The sequence below is a fragment of the Mytilus californianus genome, unplaced genomic scaffold, assembly GCF_021869535.1.
Source record: "Mytilus californianus isolate M0D057914Y unplaced genomic scaffold, xbMytCali1.0.p SCAF_3, whole genome shotgun sequence".
Taxonomy (NCBI): domain Eukaryota; kingdom Metazoa; phylum Mollusca; class Bivalvia; order Mytilida; family Mytilidae; genus Mytilus; species Mytilus californianus.
Window position 1 is genome coordinate 79,194,157 of NW_026262679.1, and position 15,904 is coordinate 79,210,060.

Here is a 15,904-nt window from a genome sequence, read left to right on the forward strand (position 1 = left end):
TTTTAAGCATAAATCAACCTTTAGTTTTCTCTTTCGATATGTTTTACATTTTGTCATGCCTGACTCTATATTGCAACATGCAAATACAAAATGTGCGGGGTAAAACATGTTTCCGAGCGCTCAAACCTGCCATAACTTGAGACAGTGGTTTAACTGCCCAACACATGAAAACAGTGTACAAATCAGTTGTACAGAGTTAAACTCATCAGATCGACACAAACTACAAAAAAATATTAAAAAGACTATAGACCCAAAGTACTGATCTAAGAGTACTTAAAGCTAGTTCAAAGCTAAATATCACTTATAAATAAATAATGTTTTCCAGACAAAAAAGGCAATCAGTACATATCCAATGGATTTGTACGATTTATGCAAGTTCACAATGCACCAGTCTCCAGAAAGACATGTCACCCTACGCGAACACATTATGACTCTATGTAGACCAGGCTTTATCATTAAGACACCAGATGTGTTGTGAAAATATATTCTAAAGTTTTTAATTACAACCGTACAGGGATCGAAATCACGGACGCTGTCACTATACAGTCATTAAGTAGAAAGTTATTGATCATAACATCATGAATTTAGAGTGATTTCAAATAAAGATCAAGAAAGTCTACGCCGGTCGATGATATCATGATTTTGCAATGATCAAAAGAATTTTTTTTCATTTTTAATATAATATAATGATATATTACAAAAATGTCTTATACCCGCTTTTATATAGTTTTGTTATTAAGTGAATCCTCTTTAGCATGTATCCAAAGCTGGGTTGTTGGTCAGGTAAATATGTAATGTAGATAATGTTCCAGTTTTGTAGATGCAGTCTGGTGGTGGGTTCATGAATGCCTGTAACAATAATACATAAAATATGTCAGATTTTCCCATCTCGTAACCGTTAACGTTCATGAACATTGGTATGTATGTTTGTCTTGTAGTTTTGAGTGGAAGGGTCATGTTCACCTTCATTGAGATAATTTAGTTAAAATTTTTCATAAACATTGATTCTATAAATGAACAAAAGGTTGTTGGGCATATGTCAGTATGAGTAAGAAAGAAAACCCAATGACAAAATAAAATAGAAAGACATCTGGAAATCAATAAACAATCTTCAGCAAAAGATGAGCGTTTTTTTGTTTTTTTTTTGGTTTACCATACATCAATATCTAGCTGGCCCACGTCGAAACAAGACGTTGCTCATGTAACAAAGACTACAAAAGATCTGCCATCCAAACATAAAATATTGGTGAATTCAAACGGAGATAAGATTTACACATGGCGGTTAAATTCGTTTTTAACACGACCGTGGTAGACTGAAGGTATTATAATGTTCTCTTGTCTTTCAAATCGTCCAACCGTCCACGAGTCGTACAAAACCTTGAGAATGGTTTGATTTCCCGAAATTGATATGGTTACTGGAAGTCATGTTTGGTTTTCATGTATTGCTTTCAGCATGTGTTGGTTTTCATTTTGGATTGTTTCGCATTTGGCCATGCCTAGGCCTTTTGGCTTGCTTTGCGGTTTGGGTTTTCTTCTTGTTAACGGCCGTTCAGTGCCCTACAGTTGATTGAAGTCCGTGCTTTAGTCTCTTGTAAATATGTATTTCACTTGCAAGCAAACCACATCTCCATATTTTTAGTCGTTCCAGATTTATGGAAATTAACGTATTTTTATATTCGCGCTCAAACTTGAGTATGTTTGGAATGATTTACTTGAAACTTTATGCTTTTATCGCGATTGGTTAAAGTAGGTTCTCGCTTTCGATTATGAAAATGAACGGAGTTATCGGACTTAAACAGTCAAATTAAAGACATTTGTATGCTCCCAAGGATATAATCTTGGAAGTATTTCCACTAAGCCTTTATTGATGCCTTGTGGTTGAGCAGCCTTGACGGGTGTATCTTGTGCTCTTGGCACAGCTGCCTATTGCGCATATACTTTTCCCGATAACGAAAATTACCATGAAACCACATGTACGTACAAATGAAAGAATACTAAAAATTACCGTATCAAAGAATATGGACAGTTACTGAAAGCAAGTTAAAAGTACTGAATCTGCTTAAACAAAATATGCCTTCCTCTACTCTTATATCGACCGCTTTTTTCCAGAAAAGATCAAAGTAATGAGTATGTGCAATGCCCCAAAAAAAGTATGTACAAAAAGAAATTAATATAAAACATTTTATTTATGTTTCTCATCTTAAAAAAACCAACAAGACACCGCTATTTATCAACAGAACTTTAAGTGTAACATTTTCCAACACTGAGTTTTTTAGTCGAAAAAATATTTGAGTTCAAAGACAAGTCTTATATATCTTTGCTTTATCAATAATATGACTATACAAATCGGTCTTAATGTGCAAAGTAGTATAAAAATTTATTGTTATAAATATACATACAGATATTGTTGACTTTGGTGGATGTTCAACTCTAGGTGAAGTTAGATCTGCTTGCATAGCCCAACCAAATGCATTGAGTTTACCGCCATTATACAATAAAAACACTGGCCAAAATTCATCACAACTCATATCTTTCCTGACGTTGAACCAATAGTGTTTACCTGTCGAAAAATGGTTAAAAATTATGAGTACTTTGCTACCACTCTGTTTCTATCTTCACAAGATTTTACTTATAACATATCCCAAGGAACAGATTATACTTTGGTGGTCTTCGGCTGTTGTCTACTCTATGGTCGGGTTGTATTCCCCATTTCCATTCTCAATTTTATTGTTGAAATCATAGAAATTATAAAAATTATTAATACATGGTATTTGTAAATTCAGTTTATAAATGTTTAAAAAGTCTTCAAATTCATATAGATAATAAACATTGAAAGCAATTATATAACTGACACCCGTTCGCCCAAGAAAAATAAAATTGTGTAGGAAAATGCATTAAATAAAAAAAATACAAATATGCTAGACAATATTTTCAAACTTATTATATGCACCTAATTTGATGTACATGCAAAAATACTGATTTTATGAGTATTTTCTTTATGGAAACATCATTTATAGCCAAAACACAAAACCTTTCTTTTAGCTATTTCATCATTTTCCCAAATAATAAAGATATTTCTTATATCCGTGTATCTTTTTCCAATCCAATATATACCAAAAAGTTGATCCCAAATAAGGCAAATCAAGAAATTTTACAAAATTTGCCTTGGTGAATCAGCATAAATGTGCGATTTGTTTTTCTGGACACTTTTAAGCTTAGTAATGGAGAGCCAAAATTTAAGATCTTGCATTGTAACTTTTAAATTCTCAGTAATTTTTTTGGCAAATATGGACGTTTTAGTCCGTACTCTTTTCTGAACGATTATAATTTTTCATACCCATTGACGGAAAGCATTTTCCCTCTGTCCATTGAGTGGAAGATATATCACTCTGTTGGTGGGGGATTTTGATCGAGTTTGCAATCGGGTCTGTTCCGTTCTGAATGTAAAGGTCAGTTCCAACTCCCTGTTGCTTATATTCAGCTGCTGATCTGCCAGACGTACAAATAATGGCTGTGAAAGGTAATATCGTATTTAGTCATTTGCTAATAATTAAAAGTAATAAGTGTACGGTATTGTATTAGTGTTTAATTTGATGAAGTAAGATTAAAGATTGAAATATTGTAAGTTAGTAAAATATTAAACCTGTACATAGAAGAATTATAAAGTCAGTATGAACTCATTGACCAAAATATTCTATATGATGACCTAGTATATGCATTAATAAATTAATACTGGTATTAATATTATAACACCCATAGAAAATTTGGCTGAAATAGCCATTGCAAGAATTTATGTGTCTTAGGGAAAAGTGAAAGTTTGCTTTTATTTATAGAATTTACCATCCGAAATATATTAGCGATACGTTTACAAAGAGCGCTGTTGATAGTAAATAATATCTTTAAATTCGCGACAGCCTTATCCCTAACACTTAGTACATTTCCATTATTTGCCAAAAAGTTACCTGTACTTGTGAAAAAGGCATAGTCATGCCATGGGAACAGTAGGAATGACTGAAACATTGATAATGCCCAGATCGTACATTGTCAGACATGGCATTACCTTCCATGGGGCACGACAATGCACTTTTCATTTATAATTGTTATGATTATTTCATTAAACAGACCAAGTACTTTAAACAAATACCTTTGCTGAAACATCCGTCATTATCATTATATAAGAATCCATAATAATTTACTAAGATCTTCTGTCAATTCGACATTTAGGCAAACGGCAATATTCAAAAAGTACATCTTTATTAGTTTATAAGTCCCAGTCTGCTACCTTTTTATGTCTATGAATTTTCCCAAAATAAATCTCATTAGGCTGTTTCATGTTAATTTAGCCCATATTCCCATTAGATGTCTTTATATAGAAAAAAAAACAACAATATCAATTCTAACAGGATAAGGATGACCATTATTGTAAAATAAAGCTGAGAAATGTTAAAATTTCAACATTTTAATGCATAATACAATTTGAAAAACTTACCAGGGTTAACGAAATATGCGGAAATATGGTAGTTGTTGCCTGACAGTACAAATGGATGATTCTTCAGGAATGTTGATGGCCATCCATTTGCAAGACTATTTGAGACCTGACAAACATAAATGAAACTTTGATTAAAGCATACTAGTATGAATATATGGGAATACAGAATTTGGTACAAGTGTCGCATATACTCCTAAGGCTGTTAATTTTGGAAGGGTATGGAATACGTTTTATTATCGAGAAGTAAGTAAAAAGTGTTAATTGTAATAAAAATTGTTATCGAAAATTTTGATACGTTTATAGAATTGAAATTACGCTTAAAGAATAACCAGTATCGCACCTATTCTAGTCCAATCTCAGTTTCTGAGAAGATCGTATTGTTCTATCTTTAGATTTTTGTCTAGTGTTTTATGGACCGTTGTTTGTCCTTTTGTAATTTTCTTTTGGTCATGGCACTGGAAGTTCATTAAGCAACAATCAATCAATATTTTGGTCATAATGTTGGCAAGTCTTCTTCAATCAATTATTCTGGTTGTCTTGGTACGTTCTTACTTTTTTTATAAGATGACACATTGTATTTTTTTGTCTTCATATGTTGACCAATTGAGTTCTAAATGACGTAACGAATATACGTTTCCTGCTGAATAAATTATATTCGAAAAGTTAGTGTGCCGCGAGAACGTACTAATGAGGTTATACTAATTTGAAATCTCTCTCTCTCTCTCTCTCTCTCTCTCTCTCTCTGATTAACAAATTCTTAAATTACATACCGCAGCAGAAATTCCAGCAATATATCCCTGTACGTCATATATCAAAATAAGAGCCATATCGTTATCTTTGACATATCGACGACCATGTAATCCACTAGAATCTGTGAAAAACAAATTTCAAACTAAATACAAGAAAAAACTGAAAAATATCGCCATTCGAGTTTATCGGAACTTATGTCAGTTACATTCTCAAATCATTAAACATTTATTTTGCTTATCTTAAAATTAAACTAATACAATTATGGATATAAAGCGCTATTGTTTAGACTAGATTCTCAATATTTTGACTTCTTGTTATTGTAGGGATGTGCAAATATTCAATAGTCTCAAAAAGTTTTGTCAAAATGAAGTCACTGGATTTAACACAAGCTCCTCAATTGCAAATAAACTGAAAACAATGAACACCATAAAAAGGAGACGAAGACATGAAAATTCTCAGATAATGGGAATGATTTATTTATGAAAAATTGAAATCTTCAGTTTTTTTATTCAAATTTTACACTGTCAATTGATAGAATCTTATGAGAGAATGAAATATGTGATTGTTTCAGTGGTATCTCTACATCTGAATTGACGGTTACTAACAGACACCTCATTCTAGTATGTGTGGCGAGAGTTGATATTATACCGAGAAAGAAATAGAAATCATCTCTTTTGTTGAAAAGTTTAATTCTCAACTGAACCTCGTTGTCAATTATTATATGTAAGTACAAGAAATAACGCAGACCGAAGCCTACCTGTGGTGTTCTACATTTCAAGTCTCGGTGAGATAAATGCAATCAGCATAGTCACCAAACTTTGAACATTATTCAGTAAGAGGACGTCGCCTATATAAACGTAAAGTAAAAGAATAATGCATACTTATTGGTATTCTTCTTTAGAAGCTCTTGTGCGAAGTCTATTCATACGAATTAAAGAAAGGGTCGGTGAGGAGAGAAGCACAGTTGGTTCCCATAGGAATGCAGAATGTTTGTTGGAAACAAGTCCGTCAAAACTTCATTGAGGAGTCAATTTAGTTACATGTAGCATAATTTTTAACATACCTCCACAATCTGATATCTTCTGAAATCCCTTAGCTTTAGCATCGGCCTCTGTTAGTGGCATAGCTGCAAAGCTCGTACTACTGAATGGGTTTATTCCCCATGTAACTGAAAATCAAGTTTAAGATGTTAATAGGTCACCTTCTAAAAGCTAATATGTAATATCGATATTGTAAAAAGAGCTTAATGAAAGACCACACAATACGAAACCGGTTTGGTTTCGGGTACCAGATCAATATTTTTTCTGTTTTTTTTTATCTAAAAGAAAAAATGTATTCTTTTTTTCATAATATGAAATAAATAGATGTGGAATGATTTCCCATTAGACAACTATCCATCAGAGACCAAACGACGTAGATGTTAAAAACTATAGGTCACCGTTATCGTTTTAGACTGGCTTAAGTTCAACTTGCCATTGAACAGTAGCTCTGGATTTTAATGCGATTTGGAAAAGTGTTTACGTTGTATGAATAGTAATTGGTGTCATCTTATAAAAAAACAGTGAGTGTTTACAATTAGCAAAAATATAAAATCTCCTTTTTTGCGAAAATTTTAAATTTTCAATGTTATCTTAATAGAAAAACAAAAGATATGGGGTATCCATCCATGACACAAAATAAGTAAATGCACAACAACAAAAAAACATACAAAAAGCAAAGGAACAGCGCTTTTATTGCTGTTCTTCATCTCAAAGTCACTTGCTTGTTCTTAAATTTATACAGTCTGCTAAATCATACTCATGTCATCTGTCAAAATGCTCTTAATAATAGTTGGAACTGTACAAAATAATTATGTCATCCAGAAAACGATATATATTAAATGTGTTGTGCACTTGGACAGTTAGATGGTTGTGTAACACAGCATACGTCAATACCAGCTGATTACAAAAATTGACTGGTAATAGTAAAATAATGAATGCCATTATTCGGCACATTTCGCAGAAAAAATAATAATTTAGGGATTATTTCATTTATTGTATATATTGACAATCAAATTCCTACTCATCGGAAATAATCTTAATTTACTTGTTTTTTCTTTGTTTTGCTGTTTTAGGAAGATTAGTATGTTCACATTCCAATATCACAAATACTTTGCCGATTATAACGCTTTGTGTGTGTAATTTTGTTGTTTGTTCGGTTGGGAGTTTCTTTCGGTTTGTCTAACTTGCTGTGTCACACTTTTTTGTTTGATTACTCAATTTTGTGCATTTTGTAAATCTTTGTTATATGCAACATCTTCCCTTCCTTAATCACATAAATTTTGAAATACAGCTTGATCTTTGGTTTTAAGTTCCATTTGGCATACGAATCATGAGTATAAAGTTCCACTTAGAACAGCAATATCTACCTCTAAGGTTATCCCAGGTGCCGTCTAAAAAAGAACAAGAAAATTTAAAATTAAAATCTATAATGGTTCATTTACATTTTTCGCTTGTGGTTAATTGTCCTCGCATTTTTACTTTGACCTTTTAAAAATTCCTTTTTGCACCGTAAAATACCGTATATAATAACATAATCTAAAACAAATTTCAATGAAATAATGACGGAAATTATCGCTGTACCGTTTTTGTATATTGCAGCCAATTTACATAATGGATCAACACTTTTGTTTGTTTAAACAAAGTTATAAAAGTACGAGGAAATCTCGCATTTAAATGATATTCCTCTTAGTTAATAAATAATTACAAATGAAAAATACAGTCACAAAACTTCGTGCAAATCTAGCATTCATAAAAAAAATTTCGTAATATTATCCAACGATAAATGAATATTTACTTGAAATGTTGGGGGTTTTTTTCAATCACTATACTGAATTAGTTAATTGTTCAAAGGCCAACGTTTCTATTGCAACAGCCAAATACCTCTTTATCGGAAATAAATACAACTTCAAAACGGGGAAGGAGCAATTCCCTAAATTTAATTTCATTTACAGGGTTAAAATCATATCGTTGTTAAATCTTACTAGAATTTGAATATAAAAAAGTCTATATCATATACTGAAACATAATTCAACAATTTAACATACTATTTTTTTATAAAATCAAAATGTTATTCAAAATTATATGACACTGTTTAAGGCATTTTGTTACAAAATTGCCAATTCTATCTGATACTGTTAAATTTTGCCAGGTTTACTTAATTCAGTTATATATAAAATATATTGCACCGAATGACTTGTCTAACCAAAATGAATTAATGTGTGCCCGAAAGACAATATATAGATTTACGTTCAAGTTTTCATTCGTTCCGAGTCTCAAACAGTGTTATAAATGTATTTATTGAATGCTTTTTAATATTCAATGCATATTGAGGTTATTATTTCGCAAAACAATGCAATATTTAATGCTTACCATGTCCGAATAAGAATCCATTACAATGAACGGCACAGAAAGCCAGCACAACCACCAGAAGAGATGCCATCATTTTGAATGTCAATGTCTTTGTGATGAGCGAAACCTAATTCTTATCTTTTATAGTCAATTTTAAGGTTATAATCGTTATTTGTGACCTTATTTAGAATGATATGTAGAACGTTGGAAAGTAGAATTTAAACAAAATGAGATAAGATTAAAAGCCGGTGAGACACAAACTCTTAATATGTCCATGATATCTCTTTCTTTCAACAGTCTAGATAGATGTGAAGTACTTAAAATGTACCTAAGTATTTTAGTACCTTTTCAATACTTCTAAAATAATGTAGAAGTTTAATTTCACAGTACTGGGCTTGTACTTTAAGCTGAAAGTAATAGTTTTATACTTTTAATGTGTAATACATTTCAGGTACAGAAACCTTTTTTTACAGTTTTTGAGCCAGTCCAGTGCCTTAAAGTATTTATGCTTTCAGTAAAATTTACTGTCAATTTATAGAAAAAAAGAAGTATATTGATAATATTATATTTCTGTACACGCATAGTACTACACTACGGAGGTACAAAACTGTTTTTTCAAAATTGTATTACAAATCTAATACTGCAAATATATGGTACTAAAATACGAACAATCAATAGTTTGGAATTACTACATCACTACTACATTATTTAGGTACATTTTCAGTACTGTAAAGTTATAGTACTAAAAAAGTACACGTGTAAAGTAGCTGTGTAGTAGATCGTATGTATGGGAACTCTGTGTTTGAATAAAATAAAAGAATATCAATGTTCGGGTTTTCTTTCCTGGTCGGTTAGATCACTCAATTCCAACTGGATTGCCGATTTATATCAGTTTCAAGCTTATCATCTACAACAAGTAATCAATATTTTCTTTTTCGCATTGGTGTATACCAGATATTAACACATCAAGCAATAACGCTAAATTAATTTGTTGGTAAACACACTGATTAAAAGTTCTTTCGATACCATATATTTAAACAATTTTTTGTAGATATCTGTTTACTTGTGTTTTTTTTCAAATATACATGCAAATGCATGCTGTCTTGAATTCATTTTTTGTTAAGAAAACTGGATTATGGGCTGGCTTGGTATACTGATATTTTAAAATTGGTTAATCTTTGCTGCATATTTATTGATCAAACGAATATATATACATACAGATGCAAAGGCTTTTTTCGAAAACAGATTTGCAGAGTGTTCCCCTAAGTCATAAGCACTAGTTTAGCAATATATACCAATTAGTCGAAATATAAGGTGATATTAGTACGCTTAAAATTTCTCAAGTTCTAATAGCAACAACTTGAGTTAATTTTACACAAAAATCCAAAATACTTCTGTTCTTCCATTGTAAAATTGAAGGAAAATTATAAATATGTTTCAATAGGGTCCGTTTGAAATCGTTTTAGAGACTTAAATTCAAGAGTGCTAATCTTTGCTGCAAATCGTATGATTTTTTAAGATTATTTTTAATAAACCTTAACTTCTCTGGATAGTTTTGTACATTTACGAAGTATGGGTGTGTTCTTATTATAACATTCCTAACCAGCAGAAAAATGAAACTGTGACGTTGAGAATTTGATCGCATAACAATATTTGAACTAATTTTACTCAAACCTTTTTAGCCCACATTTTCTTTTCGATTGTTATATTTATAGAAAAAAAATTACTGTTTTAATCATTACTGTTAACCAGAACGTATTTATGCAAATTTATTATCAATAGCGTCCTAGCGGAGAACGTGCCACACATTGAAAAGCGCTTCGGACGCACGAAATTTAGAAAGTGTTATTTTCATTTTTCATTGGCATGGGCGATAGTTTTTGTCATTAATTGTTTTCCCGTTGAATAAAAATTCTTCATTTTAACTTGGCCTTCGTGTTTTTTTCCCAGTCAATATCAAATATAAGAGTACATGCAATATCCTCTTCATTATATAAGACAGAGATAAACCAAACACCTGTTACAGATTTCTCCATAATAAACAAGAAGATTTTTACACGTAAACATATGTTTCGTTATGGAACAAATTGTCTTATCAAAGTCAATTTTATCATGTATTGACTTAATTTGAACACTTTTTTTTTAAATCAAAATAGTAATTTTAATAGTTTTGATGTTGGGAAGATCTACAAAAACTGATTATTAGTAAGACCATCAAATGTTCCGAATTCCCTCTAGTTTAAAAGATTTGTCGGTCGACTTAAAACTAGGATATATGAAAAACGTGATAATTTCGGTGCCTTTAAAGCTCACTATACGGTATGGGTTTTGCTCATTGTTGAAGGCCGTACGATGACCTATAGTTGTTAACCTCTATGTCAATTGGTCCCTGGTCTCATTAGCGATCATACCACATCTTCTTATTTTTATGTTAGCCTCTCTTGGAGTGTGGACACATGTTCTGGTTGTTACAAGGGTAAAAGTCTGTACGTTGTTGGGTCGCTGTTTCTTCGATTTTTACCCAACGTGTCCTTTTATCTATACACATTAAGGACAAATTAGTTTGTAGGAAACATTTAGGTTAATATAGAAATAATTTTAATAAATAAGATAATTAAACTTATTGAATATATAAAGAGGTACAAAATAAAAACACAGTTTAATTTAAAAATAATGCAAAATGTATAATTGGGTAACAATGGTAAAATCGAATACCCGATTATTATATTTAGTTCCCAAATTATTATCCGTGTATGACACAAATTTCTATCACCCATAAAGCTCTTTTTCTAGCATACACAATTGTTCTATAAAACCATCATTGGGAAATATTTTTCTTTTAGATCTGGCCTCCGCTACGGCGTCCCACAGATGGTATTTTTTCTTTATCATCATATAAGCTACTGCTACTGTCGGAGATCTTCTATAGCCTGCCACGCAATGTACTAATATTTTTCCTGAAATTAATTTACACACAATAATATGATGAATTGTACTTTTTAGATATTGAAAACTGAAAAGTAGTTCATTGATGAACTAGCACATGCGTAGTGTGTATAAACTTAATCATTTTTTCGTATCTTGGAAGCTTAACCATATTTTTTTCATTTGTATTTTTGCAAAGCCGTAAACTTTTAAGAGCATTTTCCTGTGATACAAATGAAACTCTAACTGTAACCTTTCACCTCTGAATTCTCATTTTGTTATCTGAAATCCGGTCATTAACTTTTAACTGTTGATATTATAAATGCTTTAAATGAAATATTTTTGTTGACAAGGCCATTATTCAAGTTTGAGTAGTTGCTTTCTTTTTGTATCAGACACCTGTTTGACGTCGCTAACTTATTTTAAAAATTTTCTTCTCTAGCACTATTCGGTCAAAGCTAGTTTGAGAAAGCTCTTGGTTGTCTTGTTTCAAAATTATGTTACCCAAACAATCAACAATGTTAACGACATAAAGGTATGGAAATAGATAAGAGTAGAAATGTTTTTAAATAATTGGATTATAGATTTGTCTTCTTTAAACCAGTTCCTGCAGGTCTGATGCTTGTACGATTGATATTCAAAAAAGATCGTCTCGTTTGCCCACATCCTGCAGTCATTATGGACACTGCAAACATTTCTTGGTAATTTGCTAATTCGACTTTACTGAAAAATCCCCATCACTGAAACAATTAACACAATGAAGACCTTAAATGTTATAAACTACCACAAGGGTATCTTCTTTAAAAAAAATGTCCTATGATGCGACTTTCGAATGTATATTTAATGTAATCCGAGTGTATATCATGAATCGATGCCGGCTGATCGATTCAGACTCTTTATAAGCATTATCGTTTTATTTAAGCATTTGGAATATACAATGTTACTGACTTTCCTGTTGTGAAATTCACAAAATTATATTGGGAATAACGCATATACTTTCTCTATACCAAGTTGACATCATCAACGTGTTGCCATTCTCTTCAGGTTGCCCGTCTTCAGCATTGACAGTATTTACTTGTAGATATCATACCAACGCTTATTTTGTGTCTTATCGAACATTGTACCTAACAAATAAATGGAAAACAAACATTTTTTATAAGAAATTTAACAGTTGTAAGATTTCGAAAACTTTGGCCTAGAAGATACCTATGTTCCATAAAAGTGACAAGCTGTTGCTTCGTCACCAACAATTATGATAAGTGATTTACTACGTCATGCCAGGAACACATATATATTGTTAGATTTACTGTTCCCAGGTCATGCTATTAGATTTACCTCCGTCTTTTAATGCTTTATCTATTATTTCACATGCCTCAAAGAAACATTTTTTAATATCAAATGCTGGATCATCTTCAGCGAAAATTTCGAAATATTGGGCACCAATTTCTTTGTAAAATTGCTTTCCGGTCTCTACATCCTCAATTGCCAGATTTAACACATGTGTAATACCATTTGATTTAACTTCTGCTGGATCACGTGCAAAAAATCTGCAAAAAAAAATATTGTTAAATCTTGATAGATTTTAATAATAAGCTAATTCTGCTTTATTTTGTGAAATTATTCGATTATCATTTTACCGTTACATATAATTGAACCTTCAATAAACAAAAATATCCTCAGATGTATCAGATATAAGTCCATTGCCAGCTTGTGTTTACGAACTTCGTAATTTTCATTTTATTTGATGTTGTTGCCAATATTCATTTGGTCATGATGTTATCTGACCTTCTGATTACATATCGGACTCTATTTAAAAGGTCTGTAAAGGAATAGTATGAATGATAAATCTCTTAAAACTGTTTTAGAAGAAAAAAATATGTATTATTTTTTCAACAACAACTTAAATTGTTTCTCGTAAGTAAATTTTTTAAATGAGAATCACCCTATGCTCATCGCCTTTAGCCTTAAACAGAATTCAACTTAAAGATTTCATTTGTACAAAAAAACTACATCAATAAAACTCACTCGTTTCCCACATATATGTTGGGAAATATTTCGTCTCCGTCGTTTTTCATACTTTCGTTTGCTCCTTCTTGTAAAAAGTTCCATATTTTGAAATATAACTGACGATCAAATTTGTCTTCATCTAAAATAAATCTTCGGAAATTCAACTAAAATAAAGTAAGTAATCTTTGGAAACTTCAAGATATATAATAACAGTCGGTAGATCAGCAATCCAACACAAATCAAAGCGTGTAATCGCATAATCTAGATATGAATTAAACAGAATTTACCACAATTTTGCATTCAACCTCAAATTCCCGCCACCGTTGAAGAGATTACTGACTCTCGCTAGTCACATGTGCTTGTCCAAAGTCAGAAATATCGCCATGGTAGTTGCCTTAGGTCATACGTATATACAAATAATATTTTGAGAATTTGGTGTAAATGGCAGATCTTTGATAGTAAGTCCGAGAACTGCTGATAGTATGATCTGTTGAATTTATTCACATTTTTTTAGACTCGGGTAGATTTAGAGCTTGACACATTGTATTGACACCAGTCTATAGTTGATGACTGTAAATCGATCAAAATGTGTCTATATTCAGTGTTATTTTTGTTGTTGGGCTGCTGTCTCATTGACATGTACCCACCTTTCTTTTATCCATACATAGGCATATGACTCGGTTAAACTAACTTTGTACGGACTAAACCTTGGTCAGTCCGTAACAATATAAGTCCAGAGAAAACAGTAAGAAAACTGAAGTCGACAAAAGCATGGTACATGAAAGACAATATATAATAATACTGCAACAATGAATGATGACGGTTACTAAAAGACGGTTCATAGTACTTCATATTTTGATATTGAATGTCATGAAGAAAAACATCACGTGCCAACATCATCAATAACAATAGACAACAACAGATAAGCAAAGAAGGCTGTCATACTAAAATGAAAATAGCAGTTTATAAATTTCGTGCGTCCCAAGTGCTTTTATTGATTTACCTTCATCAAAAATGCTCAAACCTAAACATGTTCAAGCCAGGGATGTATAAATACATCGAAAATTTAGAATCTCTATGACCAAAACGGACCTTAAAAAATTCTTGTGCAAGTCGGTTACCGGTATTAACAGTTCAAATCTATACCAAGAAAAAATGTTTTATATAAAATGCTTACCCTTATATATCATTTATTTACATCAAAACATTGCATGTTTGTTTCATTTATAGAATCAGTACTTTTGATTGGCTGAAAAAGCAATCACAAATCATTTTAAAATCAAATTGTATTTCTCAATTAACTTCTATATGTATACAATCATGACTGCACGCGCTTTCCGTGACAACTTTACTATAATGCACAGAAATCTTAATATAACTCGTAATTTCATAGATGTAGCATATAAATGCAATTATTACAATTTTAATTTTATGGGGTTGTAAATCAGTAAAAGCGTTGATCATGCGAACATTTTTAGTATAAAGCGATTCCTCATACAAATTGTGCTTCGGTCAAAGCTTTTACACCCCAATAATTGATAAAAAAAAAAGAAGCATTCGAAGCATACAGTTCTTAAATAAAATCAAAGTAGGAGACGGGATGATTCCCTGTTATATAAGTAACTTATAATATTCATTGTTGTCTTATGTTATTGTAAGCGTTTATTGCTGCATTCTATAAAGGATCTACCAAAACACCTCTTGCGCTTTAAACTTCCTTGTTTAGAAGATAATTATTTTTTTAGAATAGTAAGCAATTGTTATATGTATACGCCACATGAAAAAATATGTATAACTTACCTGTAGACGCCATTTTTAAACAGTTAATATAATATACCAACAAAATGTTTACATGTATGAATGCCATCTAAAAATAGTCATTACAAGTGAAATACAAGTATATCACTGTGTCTAAACTACCCCGGAAAAAAATGTTTCGACTCGATAGAATCTGATACCAGTACGGCACTAGCGTATGACCTTGGATGGGTGCGAGGGGAACAACCCCCCACTTCACAACGTAGGGGCTGAAGTATGTTTTTGCACCCTACCACTTTTTGACCCAAAATAAATTATTGAAAATAAGAATGAACATAAATCAGGCCGTTAGTTTTCTCGTTTGAATTATTTTTCATTTGTCATTTCGGTGCCTTTTATAGCTGAATATGCGGTATGGGTTTTGCTCATTGATGAAGGCTGTACGGTGACCTATCTGTGTCATTTGGTCTCTGGTGGACAGTTGTCTATTTGGTAATTATACCACATCTTCTTATTTTTTTCATGATAAAGGACACTTGATTACTTTTGAATCGTCACTTTCAGATCAAAGTTTGCCGCAAATTAA

The 15,904-nt window shown here is 31.6% G+C and overlaps 2 protein-coding genes across 2 annotated transcripts; both read right to left on the minus strand.

Moving 5' to 3' along the window:
- Positions 1-651: 651 nt before the first annotated feature.
- LOC127735139 (uncharacterized) lies at positions 652-8,727 on the minus strand. The gene is made up of 8 exons (XM_052245227.1): positions 8,650-8,727; positions 7,647-7,670; positions 6,303-6,407; positions 5,260-5,360; positions 4,490-4,595; positions 3,338-3,511; positions 2,400-2,560; positions 652-849 (listed from the first exon to the last, which is right to left on the minus strand). Exons 1-8 carry the CDS (start codon positions 8,720-8,722, stop codon positions 751-753), a joined length of 843 nt encoding a protein of 280 aa, XP_052101187.1. The 5' UTR covers positions 8,723-8,727; the 3' UTR covers positions 652-750.
- Positions 8,728-11,209: 2,482 nt separating this feature from the next.
- On the minus strand, positions 11,210-15,472 carry LOC127735142 (dual specificity protein phosphatase 3-like). Its single transcript, XM_052245231.1, has 4 exons — positions 15,361-15,472; positions 13,579-13,699; positions 12,889-13,100; positions 11,210-11,585 (listed from the first exon to the last, which is right to left on the minus strand). The coding sequence occupies exons 1-4, from the start codon at positions 15,425-15,427 to the stop codon at positions 11,398-11,400; spliced, it is 588 nt and encodes a 195-aa protein (XP_052101191.1). The 5' UTR covers positions 15,428-15,472; the 3' UTR covers positions 11,210-11,397.
- Between the last annotated feature and the right edge of the window lie 432 nt (positions 15,473-15,904).